The sequence below is a fragment of the Epinephelus fuscoguttatus genome, linkage group LG14, assembly GCF_011397635.1.
Source record: "Epinephelus fuscoguttatus linkage group LG14, E.fuscoguttatus.final_Chr_v1".
Taxonomy (NCBI): domain Eukaryota; kingdom Metazoa; phylum Chordata; class Actinopteri; order Perciformes; family Serranidae; genus Epinephelus; species Epinephelus fuscoguttatus.
The window spans coordinates 13376479-13399960 of NC_064765.1; the positions used below are offsets into that span (position 1 = coordinate 13376479).

At 43.2% G+C, this 23482-nt stretch overlaps 2 protein-coding genes across 4 annotated transcripts; one reads left to right on the forward strand and one right to left on the reverse strand.

Moving 5' to 3' along the window:
- The first annotated feature begins 398 nt into the window (after positions 1 to 398).
- slc35g2a (solute carrier family 35 member G2a) lies at positions 399 to 6813 on the forward strand. The gene is made up of 2 exons (XM_049595941.1): positions 399 to 731; positions 5244 to 6813. The coding sequence occupies exon 2, from the start codon at positions 5270 to 5272 to the stop codon at positions 6629 to 6631; it is 1362 nt and encodes a 453-aa protein (XP_049451898.1). The 5' UTR covers positions 399 to 731; positions 5244 to 5269; the 3' UTR covers positions 6632 to 6813.
- A 3688-nt stretch (positions 6814 to 10501) lies between these two features.
- LOC125900795 (pentraxin-related protein PTX3-like) lies at positions 10502 to 23081 on the reverse strand. Of its 3 annotated transcripts, XM_049596021.1 has the most exons (5): positions 22531 to 22543; positions 22256 to 22316; positions 21186 to 21282; positions 20836 to 20936; positions 10502 to 11179 (listed from the first exon to the last, which is right to left on the reverse strand). In XM_049596021.1, exons 3-5 carry the CDS (start codon positions 21218 to 21220, stop codon positions 10557 to 10559), a joined length of 759 nt encoding a protein of 252 aa, XP_049451978.1. In that variant the 5' UTR covers positions 21221 to 21282; positions 22256 to 22316; positions 22531 to 22543; the 3' UTR covers positions 10502 to 10556. The 3 variants fall into 3 exon arrangements, with proteins under 3 accessions (XP_049451978.1, XP_049451977.1, XP_049451979.1); XM_049596020.1 differs by lacking the exons at positions 22256 to 22316; positions 22531 to 22543 and adding an exon at positions 22801 to 23081 and having other exon boundaries at positions 21186 to 21298; XM_049596022.1 differs by lacking the exons at positions 20836 to 20936; positions 21186 to 21282; positions 22256 to 22316; positions 22531 to 22543 and adding an exon at positions 13032 to 13547.
- Positions 23082 to 23482: the final 401 nt, after the last annotated feature.

Here is a 23482-nt window from a genome sequence, read left to right on the forward strand (position 1 = left end):
ACGACTTTTGGATAAATATTAAGTTGGTTCAGCTTAATTAAACCTTAACATATGTGTTGTACTAAACTAATAGCGGTTGTCAGATTATAAAAGACTCATATGATTGACTCAATGATGCCAGATTTGGAGCTATGTAAAAATATGCATGCAAATTGTGACCTTTATTTTTTAAAGTTGAACAGGTGGATTCTTTTCAGGAGTGTATATGGTCCCTTTTAGCTAGAACTCTCTGTCTCACACACGCACACAGACACACGCGCGCACACAGTGGTGGTGACAGATAACATACAATAATATGGTCTGGGGACAGAGTGCTGGTGTTCAGTGGCTGTCACGCATGCTCAGACGTCATGATTAGTCCCCCCCCCCCTCCTCCTCCTCTTCCTCCCTCTCTCCCTCTCTGTGGGTTTGCTGAGGAGGAGCATCTGTATCAGTGCTCAGAGCGTGATGGACGGGCAGCAGGTCGTCATAAAACACACATTTCCCTCCCGCATAGTGAAGTGAGCTGACCGCAGGGTCGAGCCGGGTGGAGGCGCGTCGCGGTGCCCTTGAGGAGACTACTGACTGCCGCAGGAGACAGAGGAACAGGAGGAGGAGGAGAGTAGTAAAGAAGGAGGAAAACCAAATGGCCAACAAGAGGTGACGGAGCTGTGGAGATGCTCGGTAAATGACTGAGGCTGACTGAGAGTGAAGTTCAACCCGGCGGGATCCGCTGGTTTGCGGGAAAGCAGGTGAGTGGAGGCGGAGGAGGTGTGCTTGTCTTTGGCTGAGAATAAACCACCCGCTGGTTTATTATTGATCAGACCGCATTATGCAATAGCACGAAATTTTTACAGCAGGTTACTAATTAGGAAACCGTCTGAGGACTCAGCCGGGGTTCATTGATTGACTGTGCCAATCTGCGGGCGCATGCAGAGTGAAGGCGAGCGCGCGCTTATCTCCATTCAAGACTTCGTCATGGGTCACGGGTCGGGCTGTCATTGTGTGCTACAACATCATACATGCACACACACGCACATGCTGTGTGGCGGTAAATGAACATCACATTGTGGCAGGTGCGGGGATCGAACTGCCGTCTCTGCAGGTGCGGGAGGCGCACGGCGCAGCAGCAAGAGATGTGATGCTCTGTGGTGTTAACCGAGTGTTTAATTGGATCTACAGCACATGCGGCACAACCCTTCTGTTTCCTCCATGTGTGTACGCGTGTGTGTGTGTGTGTGTGTGTGTGTGTGTGTGTGTGTGTGTGTGTGTGTGTGTGTGTGTGTGTGTCAGCCCTCTGGCGTCACAGGGGCGCATCACCGAGGAACCTTGATAACCTTGAAAATAACATCTCCCTTCACATACAGACATTCACTGAACACATGGATTTACATGATAACAAGCAATAACCCTAAACACTCACACACACACACACACACACACACACACATATATATATTCTGTATATTTACCTCCAAATTGATAAATTATGCAGTATATGAGCTTTAATAAGTCGTATTTGGATAAATGAGCCATGACAGCTGCTTAATGCTTCCATACCGTTCAATTATTAACACCAGGAGCATCATTTATAAATTGATTGGCCTATTATTAGTCCGTATTAAAGACGGTATAGCTTCACAAATAGGATATAGTAGAGGATGCATGTCCATGAAGGCAGTGTAGAGTTGTTTTTTTCTGCCGTATATCATCACAGGAGCATTTTCTTGATACCCGAGCAATACCTGCTGCTATCCTCACGCTGTGCAGGTTTGGTGTTTGCTACTAGCAGTTCACTTTAGGGTTGTGTAAGGTGTGAAACAAGCTTTTGAGAGCAGCAGCAGCAGCAGCAGCAGCAGCACTGCAGAGGCAGTCTGCATCATCAAGATCAGGAGAAATACTACCAACCGAGAGGAGTCGAGACTGGAACATCCTGATCTCTTTATGCTCTTTCACAGAGACAGCAGATCAGGTGTCATGTAACCTCCGGGGTTTGTAAATAACTAGATCTTCTCACATGTCATAGGTGCAAACTCATGCCCGTGGATGTTTTTTTTACTCCATTCAGCGAGCTGTGAAGTAGTGAAATCATGACACGTGTTTCCTTCAGAGCACATTTATGTGCTTAATCATTTCAGCGCAGGGCAAATTTTCACACCAAGGTGATGTGAGAAGGAATTAATTGAGTACAATTTCCCTTAAAGCCCATATTTTGTTAAGAAAAGTAGTCATATTGTATTTTAAATTGAACACTTCGCGAGCTCTTTGCCAGGAACAGCACTCACAGCATGACCCTTCTAGCTGTTGTAATTTGTAAAAGGGCAATTCAGGCTCATTCGCGGGAATACTCCACATCTCCAGGGAGTAAGGGCCACATAGCTGGCCACAAATTCACAGCCTCCCCCTGCTCTTACCAAATCAAAAGGACTGCACCACCAAGGATGTGAGAAACAGCAACAAGCCAGTTTTATTTACTTTGCCTGCTGCAGTCAGATCAGGAAAATATAATGAAACTGAAATGGTGTTATGTAGATTTCATCCATGGGGCCCACGACTAGTATGTGCCATGTATTCTTTCAAGTACTTTCAAGTACTCTTGAGATTTTTCGCCAGCGATTTGGCTCTATAGGAACGTTAGTTTCAGTCATCACTGCAATCTCTCGACAGCTATCAGATTCATTGGCGCAAAATTCGGTACAGACATTTCATTGTTGCTGAATGATGTGTCTTAATGACTTTGATTATCCACAGATTTTTCCAAGAGAGCCATCATGAGGTTAACCTTTGCAGTTTTGAATAAAGTGTCTCAACAAGTATTAGATGGATTGCTGTGACATTTGGTGCACACATTTATGTCCCCCTTAGGATGAAGTGTAATCACTTTTGTGATCTCTTAAAGGTCTTCTGTGTAGGATTTAGTCTAGTGGCATCTAACAGTGAGGTTACAACATTAGGATAACTATGGTGGCCACAACTGCAGTTCTGTGAATGGCCACTAGAGGCTAGCTCCAAAAGTGAATCATCCCCATGGACCCCCATGTTAATATTCCCAACTTTACAGCAAAAATATACATGTTCACAGCCTGGTACAAAAAACTGTTTTGGTCTCATGGCTAATTTCAACATTAAAGACAGCAGTACAAGGGGTGCACTTTTACATAACTCCCCTGTTTAGGGTTTATTTTCTCAAGAGCCAATAACATCATTAAGGACGATACACATCCCGGCCACCACCTGTTTAAACTGTTACCCTCTGGTGGGGGTTACAGGTCCATCAAATCCAGAGCCACGAGATTCACAAATAGCTTCTTCCCAAATGCAACAATTTCACTAAACAAACATAGTTAAACAAATTCAGTCCACTCACTGCCATCTCTTGCACATCATCACCTGCATTTTATTTAATTATTGCTCTTTTATGTAGTACTTATTGTATTTATATTTCTTGTATGCACCATGGTAGAGTAGCGCTGCTAATTTCATTGTATCATAAAGTACACTCTGACAGGCTGTCAGAGGCATTGTCACAGTCTATGAGTCAGATCCACCCCTTGATGAAAGTCCAATTCCTGCCAATATACCCCCTTAGTCCTACACACTAGGCCTTTAAATTTTTGTCTCGTGCCTCATCTGTTCAAAATTTCAATTAGTTCAGACTTCTTTTGTAACTAAATACCTGCAGAACTAATGGCATTCCCGTCAGCCTCAGCTGTACTTTGCGTTTAGTGCTAACGATCTAATGTCAACATGATAACATGTTAAAGTAAGATAGTTCATTTAAGTATTCCTTTTCTGTAACTGCATATCCCGTTGAGGGTTGTGGGGGGCTGGAGCCCATCCCAGCTGACATTGGGCGAGAGATGGGGTACACTCTGAACAGGTCATCAGACTACCACAAGGCTGACACAAAGAGACAGACAACTGTTCACACTCACATTCACACCTACGGCCAATTTAGAGTCACCAATTCACCTGCAAGTCTTTGGACTGCGGGAGGAAGCCGGAGTACCCACAGAAAACATGTAGACTCCTTACAGAGGTGCTCCTCCACCCCAGGGTTCGAACTAGGAACGTTATTACTGTGAGGCAACAATGCTAACCACTGCAGCACCATGCCACCCTCAGATAGTGAACATGGTACACATGATACCTGCTTAGCATCAGCATGTACAGCTGTGCCTAAGTCCATCCTCACAGAGTTGCTAGCATGACTCTAGACTCTTAGCTGTGTTACAAAATTACATATTTTGTGATTAATGTGTGAACTGCCTCTTACTGTAGATTGAGTGTCTCGGTATAGCAATGAGTCAACTGAAGATGTGGTTCACCTGCTGTGTTCAGGTAGCCAAATTACTGTTGAGTAATACTCTGGGGAAATAACATAGCGCTATGCTCCACACGCCTTTGCATTAATAACCATTATGTCGTGGGAAATTATTCCCTGCTCCCAGAAAAACCAGTGGACTGCTGAGCGTTTTACAACCTGAAATGCAGCAGTGGGCGCGTGCCGTACAGCACCTGCGTGGCCATATTGTTCTGCTGCAGAGAGCCATCAGTCATAAGTTAGTCATCCGCGGAGCAGGACCTTGAAGGGGAAAGTTAAAGAGATGGAGAAATGAAAGAGGGAGGGGAGGGAGATGGCTGAGAAGAGGATTTAAATAAGGCGGGTGCATGTGTGATTCATATACCTGTTTTTTATGCAAAAGCTGACATACGTAATATTTTGACAGACTGAGAATGTGAACAATACTTTCATGTTTCCTGTTTCCCCGGCTTGAATGTATGAAGTGAGGGAGAGGAGAGGAAAGAGACAGAGAGAGAAAAAATTGCGAGAGACAGAGAGAGATTAAAGACAAATGAGGCAAGGAGCTCTTGCTTACGTAACCGTCATTGCCGACGATCTCTAACACCTCCTGAAGGTCATGTTATCTGAAAAAAGCCGCAATAATTGAGCTGTTAATCTGCCGTAATGGTTCTGTATGATTCTGCTAATATGAACTCAATGTGAACTCTTATGAAGAAAAAACAATTACACTGGTGCTTGCTCAGAGGGGCAGAGCTTACGTACATTCTCTGCCAAATACGCGGGGCATATGGGAAGACGTGAGTCACTGCTATTATTATCCTGGATATTAAAGATATATGAGATATCAAGCAGCATCGCAGAGAGTGATGACGCAAGAGAGGAAGCAGAGACAGAGGATTTGCAGTGTGAGTGTAAAGTATATCTTGTATCTAAAAGTGTCCTTTCTCTTCCCTCGCAGGTGTCTGTTGTCACTGAACTTTTAAAATGGAGTCCACTCACCTCCTGAGTGGCTCTAAAAAGAGAGTAAAGATCCACCCTCACACTGTCACAGCCAAGTACGCAACGCACACCCCCTACTCCCCTCAACCTGGAGTACACACGCACTTCCCCCAGCCAGGGGACGAGGGCTATGATGACGCTCCATCTTTCGAGGACTTTGGCTCCTTCCTGGAGGAGACGTCAGACAAGAAACAGCTGATGGAGAACAGGAAGTGGCCTCTGACTCTGTTCGGCTCCAAAGACAAGGACACGACTAACAGACCTCAGGCTGCTGCTGCGGGAGGAGAGGGGAGCGAGGGGGGAGCCAAAGCAGTAAAGGTGTCTGGGAAAGGGGTTGGGGAGCAGCTGGCCAGTTTCGGGGAGGCATCTGTGTCTGCTTCCCGGCTCACCTGGGTGGGGCTGCTTGGTGCGGCGTTGGCTCATGGCTGTTTGATTGTTCTGACCCGCCTGGCCTCTGAACGCTTCAGCCTGGGCCCCCTGTTTCTGCTCTTGGTTCGCTCCATCACCCAGCTCCTCTCTGTGGCCGTACCACTGCACAAGGGAGAGAACCCTTTCGGACCAGAGGGCTACCGTCTACGTCTGCTCTGTTACGGCATCGCATACTCTCTCTCCCTCTGCTGCGCCTACTCCTCTTTAACCTTTGTCTCTCCTGGAAATGCAACAGCGACCTGGCGCCTAGCAACCACGGCACTGTCAGCGACCCTGGCCTTCCTACTCCTGGAGGAGAGGCTGGGATTGGCTGACGGGATCACCATAGCAGCAGGGCTGTGCGGTTTGGGGCTTGTGTTACTTCCCACAGCAGACGAGAGCAATACTGATTCACCAACTGACCCGGCTGTGTTCTGGAGGGGTGCGTTCGGCTGGTCGCTTTCTGCTCTTGCAGGGTTGTGGATGGCTCTGGCGCTGGTTGGGTATCGCTCCCTGAAGGAGAGGGTGGGAGTGGGCACAGCTTTGTTCACGGTAAGCTGGACGGGCTGCCTGCTCGCCCCAGCCTCCTTGGCTCTGCTCCAGGAGGGCTGGTCCTGGCCTATGAGCGCCACAGCCTGGGGCCTGGTCTTGGGCCTGGTTGCATGCTCGGTGGCAGCCTTTCTGGGGATGACGCACGCCCTCACCCGACTCCACCCGGCTCTGGTCTCCGCCTCTCAGAGCCTGGAGATACCTATTGCCATACTGCTGCATCTGGCTGTGCTGCCGTTGGCTCTGCCCACTGCGCCGGAGGTCGTTGGGAACGTGATGGTCATACTGAGTGTTGGGTGGCTGGTGGCGATGAAGCTTCTACCTGCTCGTGGGGGAGCGCGGCGCCAAAGGGAGGAGTATGAGGAGATTCTGGACTCACCCATCAAATAGACACCTCTTCCCCCTCACTCCCTCCTTCACAAGATTGGTTCCAGTGTACATAAGAGACTGCTAGATGTTTATCTGAGCTTTATCTATTTTGTATCGTCCTCTTTGCTTTTGAGAAAGTGCCAATATTGTGTTGTCTGTTATAGTGACCATGTGACGTGACATTAAAATCTCCCTGATGAACACAATGCATTCCTGCAGCCGCTTGTTATCAGTATCTCACCTCCTTAAGAGTGTGTGTGTGTGTGTGTGTGTACATTGGCAACATTTTACATGGCTGTAATGTCAGTCACTTTTACCAGCCAGCTGAGGGTTAGCCAAGGATTGAGGCCATCTATTTGGCTGCTGGCGAAGAAGAGAGGGAACGGCAGATGGGAGGCAAGGGAGAGGAACAAGACGCACAATCAGAGGAAGATAAATGGGGTTAGAGAGAGAGAAGATGATGGGATTGGCATACAGATAAGAAGCAGGGGTGAAAGGAAGAGTGATGGCAGATGACGAAACGGAGATGAAAGAGAAAGGAAGCCAGGGCTGAAAACGAGGCTGATGGTGGCTGGGTATTGTGCTGTGTTTGGCCAGCTGGCTGATAAAACCACTGCTCAAAATGTGGGGAGCAGTCATTATGTCTAATAACTACCTGTCAGACACATAAGCGCTGTCACTCTTATTTTCAGAGTCTCTCCTCCTCTATTTTCCTCCTCATTACCCTCCTGCTTTCCTTTTTTCCCTCTTTGTCTCTTTCTCTCTGTGTTAACAACCAACGAATGTGAGATGACATGAATAAGCTTCCATTCACTAAAATCCACACACACTGCACAGATGGAGACTTTTAATGAAAACAAGCGCCCCAGCACTGAGCAGACCAGCGTGAATGTGTTTGTGTGCATGCTGGAAACCATGGTGAGACATGTGAAGTAGGAAGCCTGGACAGGAGATAGAGCTATTATCCTTGTTACTGCATCTTGTTAGCTGTGGCATTTAAGAAATAGGGGAGAAAAACCTTTAGATCTCGCTTGCAGTTCTCCGCCCAGCTGCAGATTTACAAGGAAAGGTGCACACACGCACATACACAGACACGGGCGCAAGTATACATTCAGCCTTTCATTGGTGAAAATACTGATGTCAGTGGGCTGGCCTAATTAAACTCACATACGGTTCAAATGTTCTTTGCTGCTATTATTTGCTCACTGGTGGAATTTAACTAGGTACATTTAGACAAGCACAATCTTAAAGGGACAGTTCACCACTGAATCAAAAACATGTATTTTTCCTATAACCTGTAGTGCTATTCATCAGTCTAGATTGTCTTGGTGTGAGTTGCAAAGTTTTAAAAAGATACCGGGAGAGGTTGATGCAGTCTTGAATGTGTTTGGGGAGGGTTCCAGAGGGAGGGGGCGACTATGGAGAAAGCTCTGTCACCCCATATGAGGTGCTTGGTCCTAAGTGGTGGAGTCAGGAGGTTGGCATCAGAGGAGCGGAAGCTGCAGAGCAAGTTAGTGAGGTAGGAGGGAGGCTGGTTATGGAAGGCTTTATGAGTGAGGAGAAAGACTTTGAATTGGAAGTGCTGTGGGACAGGGAGCCAGTGGAGGTTCTGGAGGACAGGGGTGATTTGATCACAGGAGCAGGAATGGGTGAGCAACATGGGCAAGTGAATCTACTATTAAAGTTACTGTGGTTGGGGTTAGGAAAAGAAACATGTTGAGGATGTACCTTAAAATGACTCAAAGTTCACTCTGTTCCCAGCACAGCTCTCCTGGGCGAAAGTCCTGTGTTTGTGACCCGTCCACCACCTCAACCTGCCTCCTAATTGGACCGCTCAGGACCGCTTCCTTCATTACTCTTGTTAGTGCATTGGTTACCTTATCGCAGCCTTCCAAAATACATGGGTAATACTCGAATTACTGGCTCATTATGTGGGATATGTACAAATTTCAGTGCATTACTTTCACAGGACATTGTCGAAACAGTGCATGAGAACTGCCTATTTAGATGGTACCCAGCTTGTGGTGCTCAAAGAGCCCCCCCCTCCCCCCCCAAAAAAAACAAACATTTAAAAAACTCAACAGCAATGTCTTTTTTCCAGAAAGTATGTCCCAGTTACTGAAAATAATCCACAGACCTTGTTGTGAGCAGTTTGTCAAGCAGAAACTGGAGGACAGTGCAGGGTCTTAAATCAGGCTCAGGTAGGTACACAGGTAGTCAGTCACACAGGCAAAAGTATCCAATTCAACAAGCAAAAAAGGTGGTCAAGAGGCAAAAACGGTCAAAAACACAAGGAACACTAGGGAAACGTCTTACTCAAAGGTGAAGACGATAAGGGAACAAACAAGGGGTGGACAGGGACTGAAACTAAGACAAGGAAGACAATGAGATGCAGGTGAAACACATTGAGACCCAGGTTAAACACATTAGGGCAGGGCATGTAATCACAAAGGAGAGACACTTGACAGTATGTGGGATCTGAATTGAGACGAGACAATGGTTACCAAAATAAAACAGGAAACACAGGGATGAGAAATAAACATGAATTTAGGTAGCTTGACAGGTCATGAACTACAGCCACCAACCATATCACAGCACAGAGGAAAGCGTGCATCTACTGCTAGCTCACCTAGCACCACTGAGCTAGCTAACATTACAGCTCAGCCAAGGAGGATGCACAAATGTTTCCATCTCACACCGTCACAAGCATGAGCCCCTCATCCATGAGTATATGCATTCTTCCTTCTGCACAGTGATACAGCTGGTGGGTGTAGTTCAGTAGAGAGAAAATAGTTCCTACAAGAAACTGCTCACAACAAGGTCTGTGGATTATCTTGAGTAACTGGGTCATGATTTTTTTGGCACTTTGAGCACCACAAGCTGAGTGCCATCTAGTTCCATTATATTCAAGAGAAGGCAGACATCTCTAAGGCTGATATCTCCAACTCTTGGCAACCCACATCAAAGTAGTCTAGACTGATAAATAGCACTACAGGAAAAATGTATAGATATTTCTTAAGTTGGGGTGAACTGCCCCTTTAAGGTTCTTTTACTTAACTAAAATACTTTTATTCAATGATACGGCATACTTCTACTCCATTACATTATTTGACAAATATAGTTGAAGGTTACGCTGCAGATTTTACATTAAGTACAATATTTTTCTTTCTCCCTTTTGCTGCTTTCCCATTTGCACAATATCCTCTCCAGCTCAAACAAAACTCCACAAAACAAATGTATAAATACTAATCTGGGACAAAAGACAATCACACAGAAACTATAAAATACATGGAAAGTATCAGTCAACACCAACCGCAGTGTGGTTTACAACAATGAACGTGTGTGTGTATGTTTGTGTGCGCGGCTGTGTGCAGGAGGGATGGGCGGTCGTGGTATAGCTCTGGCAGGGTTTCATAAATCATAAACACTCTGAACATCGTAAGTCGTGGCCTCTTTGCGTTCAGACGCTCTTAAAGCAGCTAATGAGAGGGAGAGACCTGCCCGGGGTTGAACACAATCCAAAACCTCTGACACACTTCCTTGCAGTTGTCGGTATCTGCAGACGCCACCACAACTACACAAACATTGAGGCAGTGGTGTAAACTCTGGCACGTGTAGCAGAGGATAAAACACAGTACTGACTCAGACCAATGAAAGTGTGGGCATGTGCATGAACATAAGTATTCGAGTCTAAATATGAGTTGATTGCTGAGTAGGAGGAGGGAGGAAACCTTTCCAAGAGGCTGATTAGGTTGTTTAATTAGTTTTTATTTATTATAGTAAACCCACAGCGTTTATGGTACATTTAAATTCATTGTCAACACACAAAGACAAGCTAACGTATTTTGAAAAAGGCCCATTAGAAACAACATTAAAACTGAGTATGTGCAAAATCATTATCACTGGAGTGTCCCCAGTCAATCTATTATTTTTCCCCCATGGGCAATCATGTGTCCCCTCTGCCCTTCCTCAGTGTCCCTGCCTCCTCTATCACTCTGCTCAGCTGCAGGTGAACCTTCTGCAGCTCTGTTGCTATGGCAACCAGGGCCTCTTTCATTGTGGCCAAGTCCACTGGTGAAGTCACCTCCTGCTCCTTCAGGCCAGATGTAACTGGTTTCATCCCCAGGCCAAATCCTGCCCCTATACCTCCAGGTCTCGCTGTTGCTTGGCTGCCCATCGTGGGCACCGCTCTCTGGCCTCCACCTTCCTCCAGCCGCCTCAGCCGGATATTCCCCTCACTGCTACTGCGCAGGAGCTGGTGCAAGTGTGCGCTTAACCTCGTTGCCCTCTCTGCTTCCTCCTCCCGGAGCTCCGCTAAGCCTTTTTGCAGCCTGACACTTGCCTGCTCTGCTTGAGCCCTGCATGCTGACTCTAGGCTAGGTAAACACTGTTGGCATGTCCCCTTTGCCAGCTTGTCCACCTGGGTCCTGAGAGAGACCATTCCTCCACAGCACTGCTCCAGAGACTCCAGCAGCATGTTTTGTCTCATGTGGGAGTCCTCCAGAGCGATGAAAAGCTTGTCCCAGCGAGTGAACTCTGCAGCCTGGCATGGTGTGGTCTCAGTTCCACCTTGAAGACAACAACCACAGGGATGCATCAATTACAAAGTCTCATAGTGAGTTGAAAATGTATTAACATTAACATAAACATAGCCAAAATATTAACATCTATTTTACTGACTTGTTAAAACATTAAAATCCAGTGCGTTACACCTCTTTGTATGAATAAAGTAGTAATAAAATACTTACTAGCTGACACAGGGAGTTAAATGTAGGCACAGTGAAATAATATAAGACTATGGGGAACAAGGGAGTAACAACTATACATCCTAGAGAAAACATACCTCAATGTTATAGTACGCAACCAAACCTGAGGGGTACAGTAAGGTAATGAACGGGGCTTTGGAGAAATCTCTCAAACCTAAGATGGAAATGTTAATATTCAAAAAATGGGTTGCATTAACAAGATTGACAACAGGGGTACAGCAAAGTAGCGTTGGGGTAAGAAGCTTGAAGAAAAGGGGTACAAGTCTTGGAATAATGAGGGGGCTTGTTGGTAATTTACGGAGTACAGCAATTTACTAATAAGGGACTTCAAAGATTAAATGCTAGCCCGAAGCAGAGATGATTTAACCTACCAGCTTGTGTTTTTTGATTGACTACATGTAGGTGCTTTTCCTTGTAGATGAAGTACAAATAAAAACAAATGGGTTTGCCCTTTGCTCATTACTATGGAGCTACTACTACCCTAAAGTCCTAAAAAGTGATGGGTTTTTTTTGTGCACACGTTAATTAACTTGTGGGAGCAAGTTATTTAACTTGTACACCAAGATAATCATCCTGTGTGCACAACTTGTTATTTTGTATAGAGACTTGTGAGCACAGGATAAAGGTTATCTTGTAAGCACAAATAATAACTTAAAGTATCACCTTTTGGGACTCTAGGGGCTCCATACATTGCAGTTATTAGGCAAGGTTTCTCCAACAGAAAATTTAAGAAACTAAAGGTGAAATAGTTGTTGTTATAAACCCTGAGCAGCTTTTATATCTGGTCACAATATAGCTATAAAAAAAAGACTCAAAATACCACATAGCACTGATTTCTTCCACAGTACCTACGTTTAAACACTAGTAGGAACCACTAAGTATCCATATATAGTATATTATTGGTACCTGTATCATACAACAAACTTGCTATAAATCCAGGGCCGTATTATCAGCTATTATCGACCAAATATTCAGTGTAAATATAGACAATAAAATGTATGCATAAAACCGGGTGTTAGGGGTCCTCCTCCAGGAAATTTTAGATGTCAAACACTTGATTTTGCACTCTGGTGAATTTTTAAGAACCTGTTTGTGCCTTTTCTGCATCAGTTTAAGGTGGAAATGATTTCAGTTTCATCAAAATAAAAGTCCTCTGCTACTTTTGTGTTCAAAATATTGACAGGGACGTGTCCCCCAATACCCCAAACATCTACGCCTATGATTGCAAGTAGTTAACGCCTGTTTTCCCTAAAGCTCTGTGTAAACATGCATTACAGCTGTGATAAAAATGACCCGTGACATTATATTTACTCTATTTTTATGTGATCAAAGAGAGCAGGTATAGCTTTTTAGGGTAGAGGTTTTTAGATATTTAATAAGATAGTATCAGCATAAAAATGTACATTAAAATGCTGACTGTAAGAGATTTCCTTTTCTGTGCATAGTGAATGAAAATGGGCCTAAAATAGATCCTTGTGGAACACCTTTACGTATCTTCCACTACAAAGTGTGCTGATGAATCTTAATCAAGGCAAAAGATTAATTTTTATTGACTTTATGAAATTAGGCAGCTGAGGACAAATTCTTCACAACTAGCCATCTGTTCAAACAGGCTGGGAACAGAAGAGACAAAAGGACCAGTAAACAAAACTCACCCTCCTGCTGGTCCTGAGAGATCTCATTGTCATAGTTATCTGCGTAGTTCCCTTCATCCTCAACCTCATTCATACACAAGGATGCACTCATGAAGCCAAGCAACCACAGCACACGCCAGACCCTAAACGCACGCATGATGAAGCTCTAAAGAGAGTATCTATATCAGATGTGTTTGTCACCCTGTTTTCCAGCTGTGTCTCCTTCTCTATATGTACAGCTCTTCACACTGAGCCAACAGTTGTGGGTACTGACTTATAAACTCTGCACAAGGGAAGAAGGAGGGAAGTTAAGGAGGGTGGGACAGAGATGGGGGGTGCTGTGGAGGTTGGGTGAGTAATGCTCCAGTGGAGGTAATGTGTCAAAAGTCAAACTGTGTGGGAAATGGGGGCATTATGAGGAAAGAGAGGGAGAGTTACAGGGGCTCGGGGAACACTGGGGTGAAAAGAGAAGAAAGGAGGGAGAAGAAAACACTTTAAATGTATGTATGCTTCAGTCGCTTGAACTTTCTTTGAAGAAAAACTATGAAACATGTGAGAGTGGAAATCTCTTGCAACTGAACAGCCTTACATGGTCTGCTCTGACCAGTAGTTTATGGTGGCTAATGTTACATGAAGGTAGAAAACTTTGGATATTGCTATAACTGACATAACTGGGCTGGTTCACTGGTTTAATGGCTCCTCTTCACTTCTGAAGGGTTTTATCATTTAGCATCATCCCATAATTGACACGTGGCTGCTGAAGCATAAATCAATGAAAATTGAATTCCAGCTTCCCTCAAACTTTAAAATATTTTTGTCTCTATATCACAAGTCTCCATATAACAAAGAGAGATGGTATAAATACAACAGAGAAATTACAGTATATCAGAACAGACTAAATATTTGTGTTAAAAAAGACACTGAACACTTCAGTAGTAGCACTGAAGGTAGAAAATACAATGTACAGTTATACATATAAAACTATATAAACACACAATGAGCCTGTTTATACCTGGTATTAATATGTGTTTCGTTGATCTGAACATAAGTGGACAGTCGAGACACATATCTGTTCATACCTCTATCTATGATGTGTCTCCAGCTGACCACCTGTGTTCAGACTGCGTTAAAGTCTACGTCACTTACGCCAGAAGGTAAAAGGGCCCTGTGCACAGTTCTTATGTCCACACTCTTGCCACCTGCTTGCTAGCCAGATCACTGCTTATGTCGGTATAGTTGGGGATATAGCTGTCAGCAGAACTGACCCGTTGCTAAGTCCCGCCCCCACACGCAGACTGGCCAATCATATCGTAGCATTAGGCCGGCTCAGACCAGGGTCCGACAACAACACAGTAGTGCTCCATTGACTAATGCAGTTGTTTCAGATTTCCTTCATTTTCAGGCTGGTTTTGTGGATTTGGAGCTAAATGTTGTGCCCGGGGCACGTCGTGTATTAATGATACTCGTTACCTGGAGAGGTTGGAAAAAGATAAATGTTTCTTCCCTGTTCCAAAACCCATATCAGACCCTGAAAAGTGTAGGGTTAGCTAGCTAGCTACTGAAGATATAGCCTACTGAATGTATACACATGCTGCTTTTGCTTTTTAATGATTATAACAGTGAAACAAAGACCGACCCTGCTGTACAGGAACCAGTGAAGGGAAGCAGGGAAACTTTGCTGATATTCAACCAGCTGTGTGTCATCACAGTGTGCGCAGATGAACGTTTTGGCAGCAGCACGGGGACGAAGACAAACACCGCTCATCTGCACACACTGTGATGACACACAGCTGGTTCAACATCAGCAAAGTTTCCCTTTATATTCATTGTCTTGTGTGGCGATCAGCAGTGATGTGGTGGTTCACTTTTACACTGTGATCTGTAGCCTATAGTTCGGCTTTAGCTTCTAACTATCTTTGTCTTTATAACCTGTTGTTGCTGCTGAGTCAGTTTGACATCCTGGATATATCCTTCAAACACACACTGTAGACCCCTCTGTCTGCTTCTCTCTGGAATCACTATTTCATGTTTCCAAAAATATGATAATATTTCTTTCGGGGAGTGCAGTTAGTTACAGTGTGGGCTCCATGCTTACTCTGACAGCTTGTTGGACTATTGCAAAGGGGCGGGGCTTAGCGAAAGGTCAATTTATCACATCTCCTTCTCTAGGGCAAAATAATGGGCAGTTATGCAACACTCAATGTTTTGGTGCACTGTCAACAAAACAACCATCAGATCCTGCATTGATAGCGTCCCAGACCACCTCTGTAAGTAGTTTGAGTGATCAGATCACCAAGCATGACTTGCATCACCCAAATTCTAAGTTACTACCAGATATAAACAGGTTCAATATGTACAATATAAATTGCTCTTCTCTTCTTTAATTTATCATTATAGTTATTTTTGACCAATATCTAACAGTCCCTCCAAACAGGTCATTTTGAGTCATTATAAGAAGCCACTGTTGAGATCTTCTCTGCTAAATTTCATCCCCAGCCATTGTTTACATTGTTTTCACAGGACATTTTAATCCACACTCTCTTATGGTCTGTCTGCCTTTTGAACCTTTTTACTGATGACTCAGAGTCACTCCCTTCTCTGCACATCAACACCAAATCCCTTAACCAAAATAAATTGCAACATTGCAGAGTCTGGTTTATATTTAAAGCCCACAATGAGCATGTTTTAACACATTAAATTAAATTTTGTAGCTAAGTAGCATTGTAAACGTTGCTTCCTGGCTGTAATTGTATTTTGTTGCCTGGTTACCTTGTCAATTAAAAATTTGATGACAAAGAAACAGAACTCTTAGCAAGGCCGTATTACCTTGCTGTTATAGATAGAGGGCTCTCATCAACAGGTATTGGGGTTAAGCAGCAGAAGTAGGACATGTCAAGGTCAGAGGAAAAGCCTTGACCTGTCTACTCTCTGCAGACCTCTTGTCTGAGCTCCCACTGCAGATGTCAGCATGTCTGCCAGCAACTTTGCTTGATTTTCTTTGTTTAGCTTTAATAGTAGCACAGGGACTAGTTGGGGTGGAAGCTGGCAGGTTTATCTCAGGAAAAGAGAGAACCTGAAGAGGAAGAGACGCACAGAAAGAGAGTTAGGGAGGATAGTTGGTGAGGAAAGGTACAGAGGAAATTTGTATATTTTTTCCTTTCCTTGTGGCAGCAAAAATACCTCACTGTGGGCATGAGTGCATGTATTTCCCTGGCCGTCTTCCATAAAATATAAGTTATTAGGATCCTGTCAGGAAAGGAATAAATTCATGTTAAAACTTGCAGGTGTGATATAAAATTCAGTGCATGTCAGAAAGACTTGGTGTTCTCATCTTGTTCTCATTGGTACCCATCTGAGGTATTTCCACCTCTTTTTTTTCTCCCTGTAGGTCATCTGGCTATTTAGGTCATCCTATGCCTCCATAAAAGAGGAGCTACATTTATCAGCAGCCACCAGACGCTCTTTACCGCCCCCACCTGCACACCACACCTACAGTTTAGCTGTCACACAAAACACTCCCAGCTGGCAGTGAGGAGGAGGAGGAGTGAATGATTGATGAAGGATTGGCGAAAAAATAGTAGAGAGAGGAAGACGGAAGTGGGGAAGACAGAGTGTTGGATCTGAGGGGAGCTCTCCTCGTGCATTAGCACTAATCATATTCAGACCAGAGAGAATTAGAGGAGAACAGATCCTGTCGTCTGGTTTGTCCTGACGAAACCAGAGATGCAAGAGAAACTGGGACAGTGGGTGTTGTCGGCAGAACTTACACTGGCTAAAAACAGCAGATATAAAACAGCAACAGGACTTTACAAATGAACAAACCGCATAGTCGCACTAAACAGCACAGTCAGCCAGCAGAGGCCAGTTTTATGAGAACAGGGTGTATCCCTTTTTTATCCCCAATGTGTAGGAAGAAGAGGGAGGAAACCATGGAGATATTATTGAAATAAACCGTAATGTGAAACAATAGAGCCATTGTAAGAATACAGACTTATAATCTTGTGCAATGATGTTAAAAGGAGTGTTTTATTTGATGGTGATGTTATAGTTTAATGCTTCACTGTGAGGGACACAGTTATGATTAAAAATAATATCTGAGCTAAGATCATGCCCTACTGGATTAATAACTACCTCTTAAAGGACTTTCACATCAGGAACATGGGCCGGGATCCAAATACACTTGACCCCGAAGTCCAGTTCGTTTTATTAGGGTCAAGACTGTGTGTGTACTAAACCCTGGCATGGTTCACTGATCTGTGCCTGAGTCCACTTGAAAAGGTGCTCTCAAGTATGATTCCCATGCACTCCAGAATGGTACACATCTGGTGTGAACACCAGCTGTACCAAAACGCAGAAGTGGACTGCTATTACATGCAACTACCAGGAGTTTTCAGTGAGTTATGAAACAGTCTCAATTCAATACTGACGCGTATGCATCAGATGGCACTGCAGCCTGCCAAGGACAGACCCAGATCTGGCTTCGCCACCGCCTTTGACCTGCAATCAGAGCTCAGGCAGGAGATGGAGAGCTCGGCAACGGCAGTGCTTCTCCTCCTGCCAGGAACAGAGCTTTGCGTAGCTGCTCTGCCAGTTTCACTTGATGACAGTCCCTAGGGCAGCCATGTCCATCTGCGACGCCTCTTTTTTTACACTGTAGAAATGTCACGTAGACGATGACGTGTAGTCAGGCATGAAACAACGTTACTAATGTGAAAGCTGAGTGGCGGGAGAGTGGAAAAAGAGGTAGGGCTAACCCCAACTAAGAATTTAGCCAACCAGTAGTCATCATTTAGGGCCATTTATGGAGTAGTTGCCCACATGTTTATGATGTTATTTAATAATCAAATGATATATTTTGGGTGAGGCAACACAATGGTTTGAGTTGAAGGTGTGAGAAAGAATAGTATCAGTAACATTGTTAACACTGTGCTACATTACAGAGAAATACAAAACCATACTAATGAACCTTCATTAATATAGGCCTATAATTTATCTACAAGTGCACGTCACACACTGAGCGAGCCGCCTGTTAATGACGCTGTGGACTAATGGGCATGTAGCTACTTCCATGTTTCAGATGATACGTCATGTTTGTAGTCGACCAATGAAGATGAGTTTACATATCACCTTGGATTCGTTCTTCACCTTCTCAAAAAGACCCCACACTTTGGATTTCCTGCCCGACATGTTATTAATTAGTCTGTGGAATAACCGCAGGTACTGTCTGACTGCTGAGCGTGGCCTCTTCCTGTGTCTGTTCTTTTAAATTAAATTCCTACATGGTCCAGTCATATAGGTTTTGAATTATTTTGACAAGGTGCAGCTCCTAATAGAGTTTCACTTTTTTTTTCTGTGACTAAGCCACCAATGAAATCTTGCCGAATAATGGCCTTTCTGGTCAATTAATATTTGGTCTATTAGGGGGCAGCCCTAGAAAAGAGAGGGCAATCATACTCTGGTACAGTACAAATCAATCGTACCTAAAATGAAAATGCCCTTAGGTAGGATTAATTGAGTCGAAGTCAATGTTCAAACTGGCTTACTAAACTAAATGGAGTACCTCAAGACTCTGTGCTTGGCCCACTTTTATTTTTTATCATAAAATAAGTAATCTACGCGTTAACACACATGAAATGAATGCTTATTTGTTTTTCTTGCAGATAGGCACTTCACAAAATACCGTCTGCCTTTAATATTTTGCAGTCACTCAACTTAAACTTGTGCTGAGTGTAAATTAATCCTCATTAATGTTGTTGTCTAATGCTAGGAGGATGCCTATATGTAACCTGTGGACTCTAGTGTTGTCTGCGTTGTGTTGATATGAAGAGAGGCGAAAACAAAATCCTCCATCAAATACAACCATATAAACTTGATCCCCTCTCCCATGGAGCACAACAGCAAAAGGGGTGGCCATGTTACATTCAATTAAGTACGATAAAACACAGAAAACATACCTGACAATGAGAGGTGAAAACAAAACCCTCCATCAAATACAACCATATAAACTCGAGCCCCTATACAAATTAAGTGACAGGATTATGTTAGCATAAAATGGACTTATAAACAGTTTAACACCGCTAAAACACGGAAATTACTACGAGAGCAATGTTGCTTTTGTAGTAGCAAGTTGGTCCATAGAGCACAAAGGCAAAAGGGGAGAGGTAAAGCAGGACACACCCCTTTATAGGTGGGGTACCCCCAGAGGTGAACATAGGGGTACAGAAACTGAGTATCAGACATAGTAACACATTGAGATTTGCAACCAAATAAAAACCATTCACACATCACAGTGCTTTCTATTCCACAGTTAGCTGTCCATCTCTGTCCATAAATTGATAGTACTTAGAGTATATTTTCAATTATAAGGCTATTCTGGGCAAACTGCCATTACATCTCTGTAAATTTAATTTAGCCATCATTATTACAGATCAGTAGTAAAGATTATGTGCTGTCTGTCCCTAATGTAAACATCTATATTTTCTGCTCCAGCCACTTGGAATAGTCTGCAAAATGCAGTCTAATTGATTAACCTGATATGTCTGGCAGAATTCAAAACCAGTGTAGTGTAAAGTATTGTATTTGTGTCGTCTAACGTATTGTTTTGAATTGTTTTGTGCTGCCATCTTGACCAGGTCTCCCTTGCAAAACAGGTTTATCACCTCAATGGGATGTAACTGATTACATAGAGGTTAATAAATAAAAAAAATAATATACTGTACCTATGGATAGAAATCTGTCTGAGTCTGTGCCCCACAGGTACAGTAGAGGAAAGACCTGAGCCAAATATAATCACCAACATCCCAATTCCCTTTATCTGCCTTCATAACTCACTGATGTCAACCAGACCTGCAAAACACAATTACAGCTTCCCCTTTCCTTCCTGTATCACACATGAGCACAAAATCACAAGAACACCATAGAGAGCAAGAGCTGCCGTCTCTGCTGACGGACAGGACACACACTGGAAACGATAAAAATAATTTGGAAACATAGCAGGGACTTGCTGTATCAGTGTGGAGGAAACGCAGGCATGAGCAGCGAGGGACATGTCGAGGAGAATCTATTCTTGTTTGGCTGAGTCAGAGGAAAGTTACAGGAACGAACCACTGTTTAATCTCTTTTTAAGTATCAGCTGCGCCACCTGTGAGGCCCCTCTGAAATGCAGAACTGATTTAGTGGTATGATAGGTTTATGGTGTTATTGAACCACAGGCCTACTGACTGTCCTCAGATCAATAACACATAACCTGCGCTTCATCAATCTGATCTGTTTGTGCAGCCGCAGGCAGGAAAGAGGTGAAGAAGCGGGGGCGAAATAAATGAGACACACACATGCTTTCGTCTTTGTGTTCATGGAGTAGTGTTTCATTGTGTGTGAGCAGACCTCATTATCCTGTTAAAACAATCAATTGTAATCAGTAATCAGTGAAGTAAACCAATCTTAACCGCAGGCTTTCCACTGTCAAAAATGTTTTTTAACAGAGGTAGAATCAAGTCATTGTCTTGCAAGTAACGAGTAAGTTTTAAAGAAACAGTGTGTAAGAGTTAGTGGGATTTAGTGGCATCTAGCAGTGAGGATTTCAGATCGCAAGCTGCCACTGAAACTTCTGGTTAGAATTCCGTCAGTGTTCATTGTTCAGGAGATTTTTACCAGAAGCTGAATTATCCGCAGAGGTCTCCTCCTCTCAAAAACAAGTGGACCAGGTAATTAAAACCAGTAAAAACACTGAATAAAGTAGTTTCAAGTTACGGATCAGTGTTTCTGCGATGCTGTTTGGCATGTCAGAGATGGGCTGCTCACCCAGCACCTGCTAATGTGTGCTCACCTTTTTTCCTCTGATGACCTATGAAGATCCAGACATGTAGACCTAGAATTATCTGCAGAAGTTTCTTCTTCTTCAAACGAAATGGATGTGGTGATTTAAATCTGTAAATAAAGCAGTTTCACGTTAAAAAAACAACAAAAGCATTGTTTTTCCAATGCTGTCATCACAGGGGGCTGCAAACAATGGTGGCTGACGCGAATGACCCTATCTAGAGCCAGTGTTTGGTTTGTCCACTCTGGGCTCCTGTAGAAACATGGCAGTGCAACAAGACAATCTGCTCCCTACGTAGAAATTGCTCATTCTATATTAATAACAACATGATTCTTATTTTACGCCTTGTTTCCACTTACATATGTGTATGGAGGCGAGGCATCTGGAAGTTCATTCCTTCCTATGGGAATCTGATATCCGATGTGCCAGGGAAACTCCTCTCCTCTCTGTAATATTCTGGTCCGGAATTTGCCTCAATTACATTAAATAAATTGAACTTTTGCGGTGAATTTCACAGAGACCATATGACAGTGTGCCAGTGTGCCAGTGTGACGGGTCACAACTTCACGTGACACAAGAACACAAATTGGCTTCATTATAACTCGCAGCATTCACAGACAAACACTTGTCTTATCTGGACACATTCGCCCCACAAATACAACACGCTAATGTCATTAGCACAAGCCTATGGCATTTTACATTGTATAAATTAGCCTAGCAGCTAGCGATCTCTTTCTCCTTTCATATAAAACCAGGGACAAGAGCAACTTTTAACAGTAAGGTATCAGTACATGATTTTGCTCCATTACAACTATCAAGGCTCACTTACAAAACAACTGTCTTATACTAAACACGTTTTCCAAGCAAATGTAACATGCTAACGTCATTAGCACAATCCTGTGGCATTTTACATTGTATAAATTAGCCTAGCGACAAGCGGAGAATATTAGAGGAATTTATACTTCTGTCTTGGGATAACAGTCACAGTGCATACCTCAGCCTTCTCTGTTGTTCAGTGAACAACATTGCATGAATCTGGTGTTATAAAATGAATTACAGAATTTATTATAATCTGGTGTGATCATATAGTGTATATTATTAGTTCATTAGAACACTTCAGGCTGCACACTCACATTTGCATTGCACAATATTCCTCCATAAGTATTTACATGACACTAGCAAAGACCCCAGTAATCCATTATTAATCAAGAAAGTACTGTAGAAGAACACTGCCATTTAGCGTGATGTGAACACAACACAGCTCACACACAGACATATCATGTGGCTAATTAGCGTACAGCTTCACTCAACAATGAGCGCCAAACGAGCGCGGCTGCTTAGCAATGATAACAAGGGCAGCTTGCGCCAATAAACAATGCAATGCATTAAAATGCAATGAAACCAAACACAAAGATGCATAAAATATTACCTGCAATTACAGTACTGACAGTGGAATGAAGAGGGATTAGCATTGGTCTTGGGATAACAGTCTGGATAACACACGGAATACGAGTTAGCAATTAAGCTATCTTAAAACCCGAAGTGAGAGTTTTAGTCTCTAAATCATAATTGTAGAACAACACAGCTCAGAACAGTTAGCTATAAGTTCTTATGAGTACATTACAAAGTAAAATACAAAGTATTGGCATCTGTATTCTGACTAAATGAGCAGTTATCCCAGGCTAACAAGAGAACACGACCTACCACGGCGCATTCCTCGGCCTTCTGTGATGTTCATACGCTAGCTTAGCTAACAGGCTGCTAACTGGCTAACAGATTACTTTCTTCAGTTCGTCAAGTGAGTTTGACTGATTGAAAATAACTTGTTAATCTAGTTTTCGCAAATTGTGAATCTGAATAATGTCATTCTGCTAAAATATGGTTCTATATTATATACAGTCAGATTGTCATTATCACTCGTTCAGCCGTCCATACATCTTTTTAATTAAATATTTAACAAAACATGCCGCATACCTGGCAGGCCAACATATTCATTTATTTGCTAATGTGCAATATTGGTCCTGTTTTTGTCCCAGTAATGTTCCAAGCACATATTCCAGACTAACGTTACTGGCTGGCAAAAAATGGACAGAATTAGCCTCTCCCCATGGCTACAGGTAGTTATTGGGTTTCTATCATCTGTATTCTTACAGGCATCGTCCATATATGTACAAATCTACTGACACCAGTCACATACATAAGTGGGAACGAGGCGTTATGGTCAAGAAAACATACTCATTATATTTCATTTTTGCCAATATATCCCCCTAAATCCCACGCAGTGAACCTTTAAGTTGGCGCTCAAGTCCTAAGTCAAAGCAGGTCCCAAGTTTCGAGTCCTAACAAGTCATAATGCTCTCTTCACCAAATATAATGCCATTTTAACAACTGGGTTAATATAGTTTAAATTTACAAAAATTATAAATCTATTTTGAAATTAGGAGGCTATTTATTAAATTAAATTGCTGAAACAGTTGAGTGTTAAAAAGTGTTAAGCTAACGTTACCTAAGCATTAGCTTGCTAGCTCTGTTAGCCTAATATTAGCCTTGACTTACCGTTCTTTCGCCCAGTGTCAAATGTTAAAGGTAGTTCCATCTCTGTGTGTAATGTTTGACACGCCATTTTGTATACTGTGGTTAATTTTTTTTGATAACT

Excerpts from the sequence above, each read along its gene's own strand:
- LOC125900795 (XM_049596020.1), bottom strand. The coding sequence starts at position 21,220 with ATGAACTTCCAGATGCCTCGCCTCCATACACATAT. Across the intron at positions 20,937-21,185 it reads CCTCGCCTCCATACACATAT|ATTTAAATCACCACATCCAT; the intron begins GTAAGTGGAAAC and ends CTTTATTTACAG. Across the intron at positions 11,180-20,835 it reads AGGTCATCAGAGGAAAAAAG|GTGGAACTGAGACCACACCA; the intron begins GTGAGCACACAT and ends GTTGTCTTCAAG.
- slc35g2a (XM_049595941.1), top strand. The coding sequence starts at position 5,270 with ATGGAGTCCACTCACCTCCTGAGTGGCTCTAAAAAGAGAGTAAAGATC.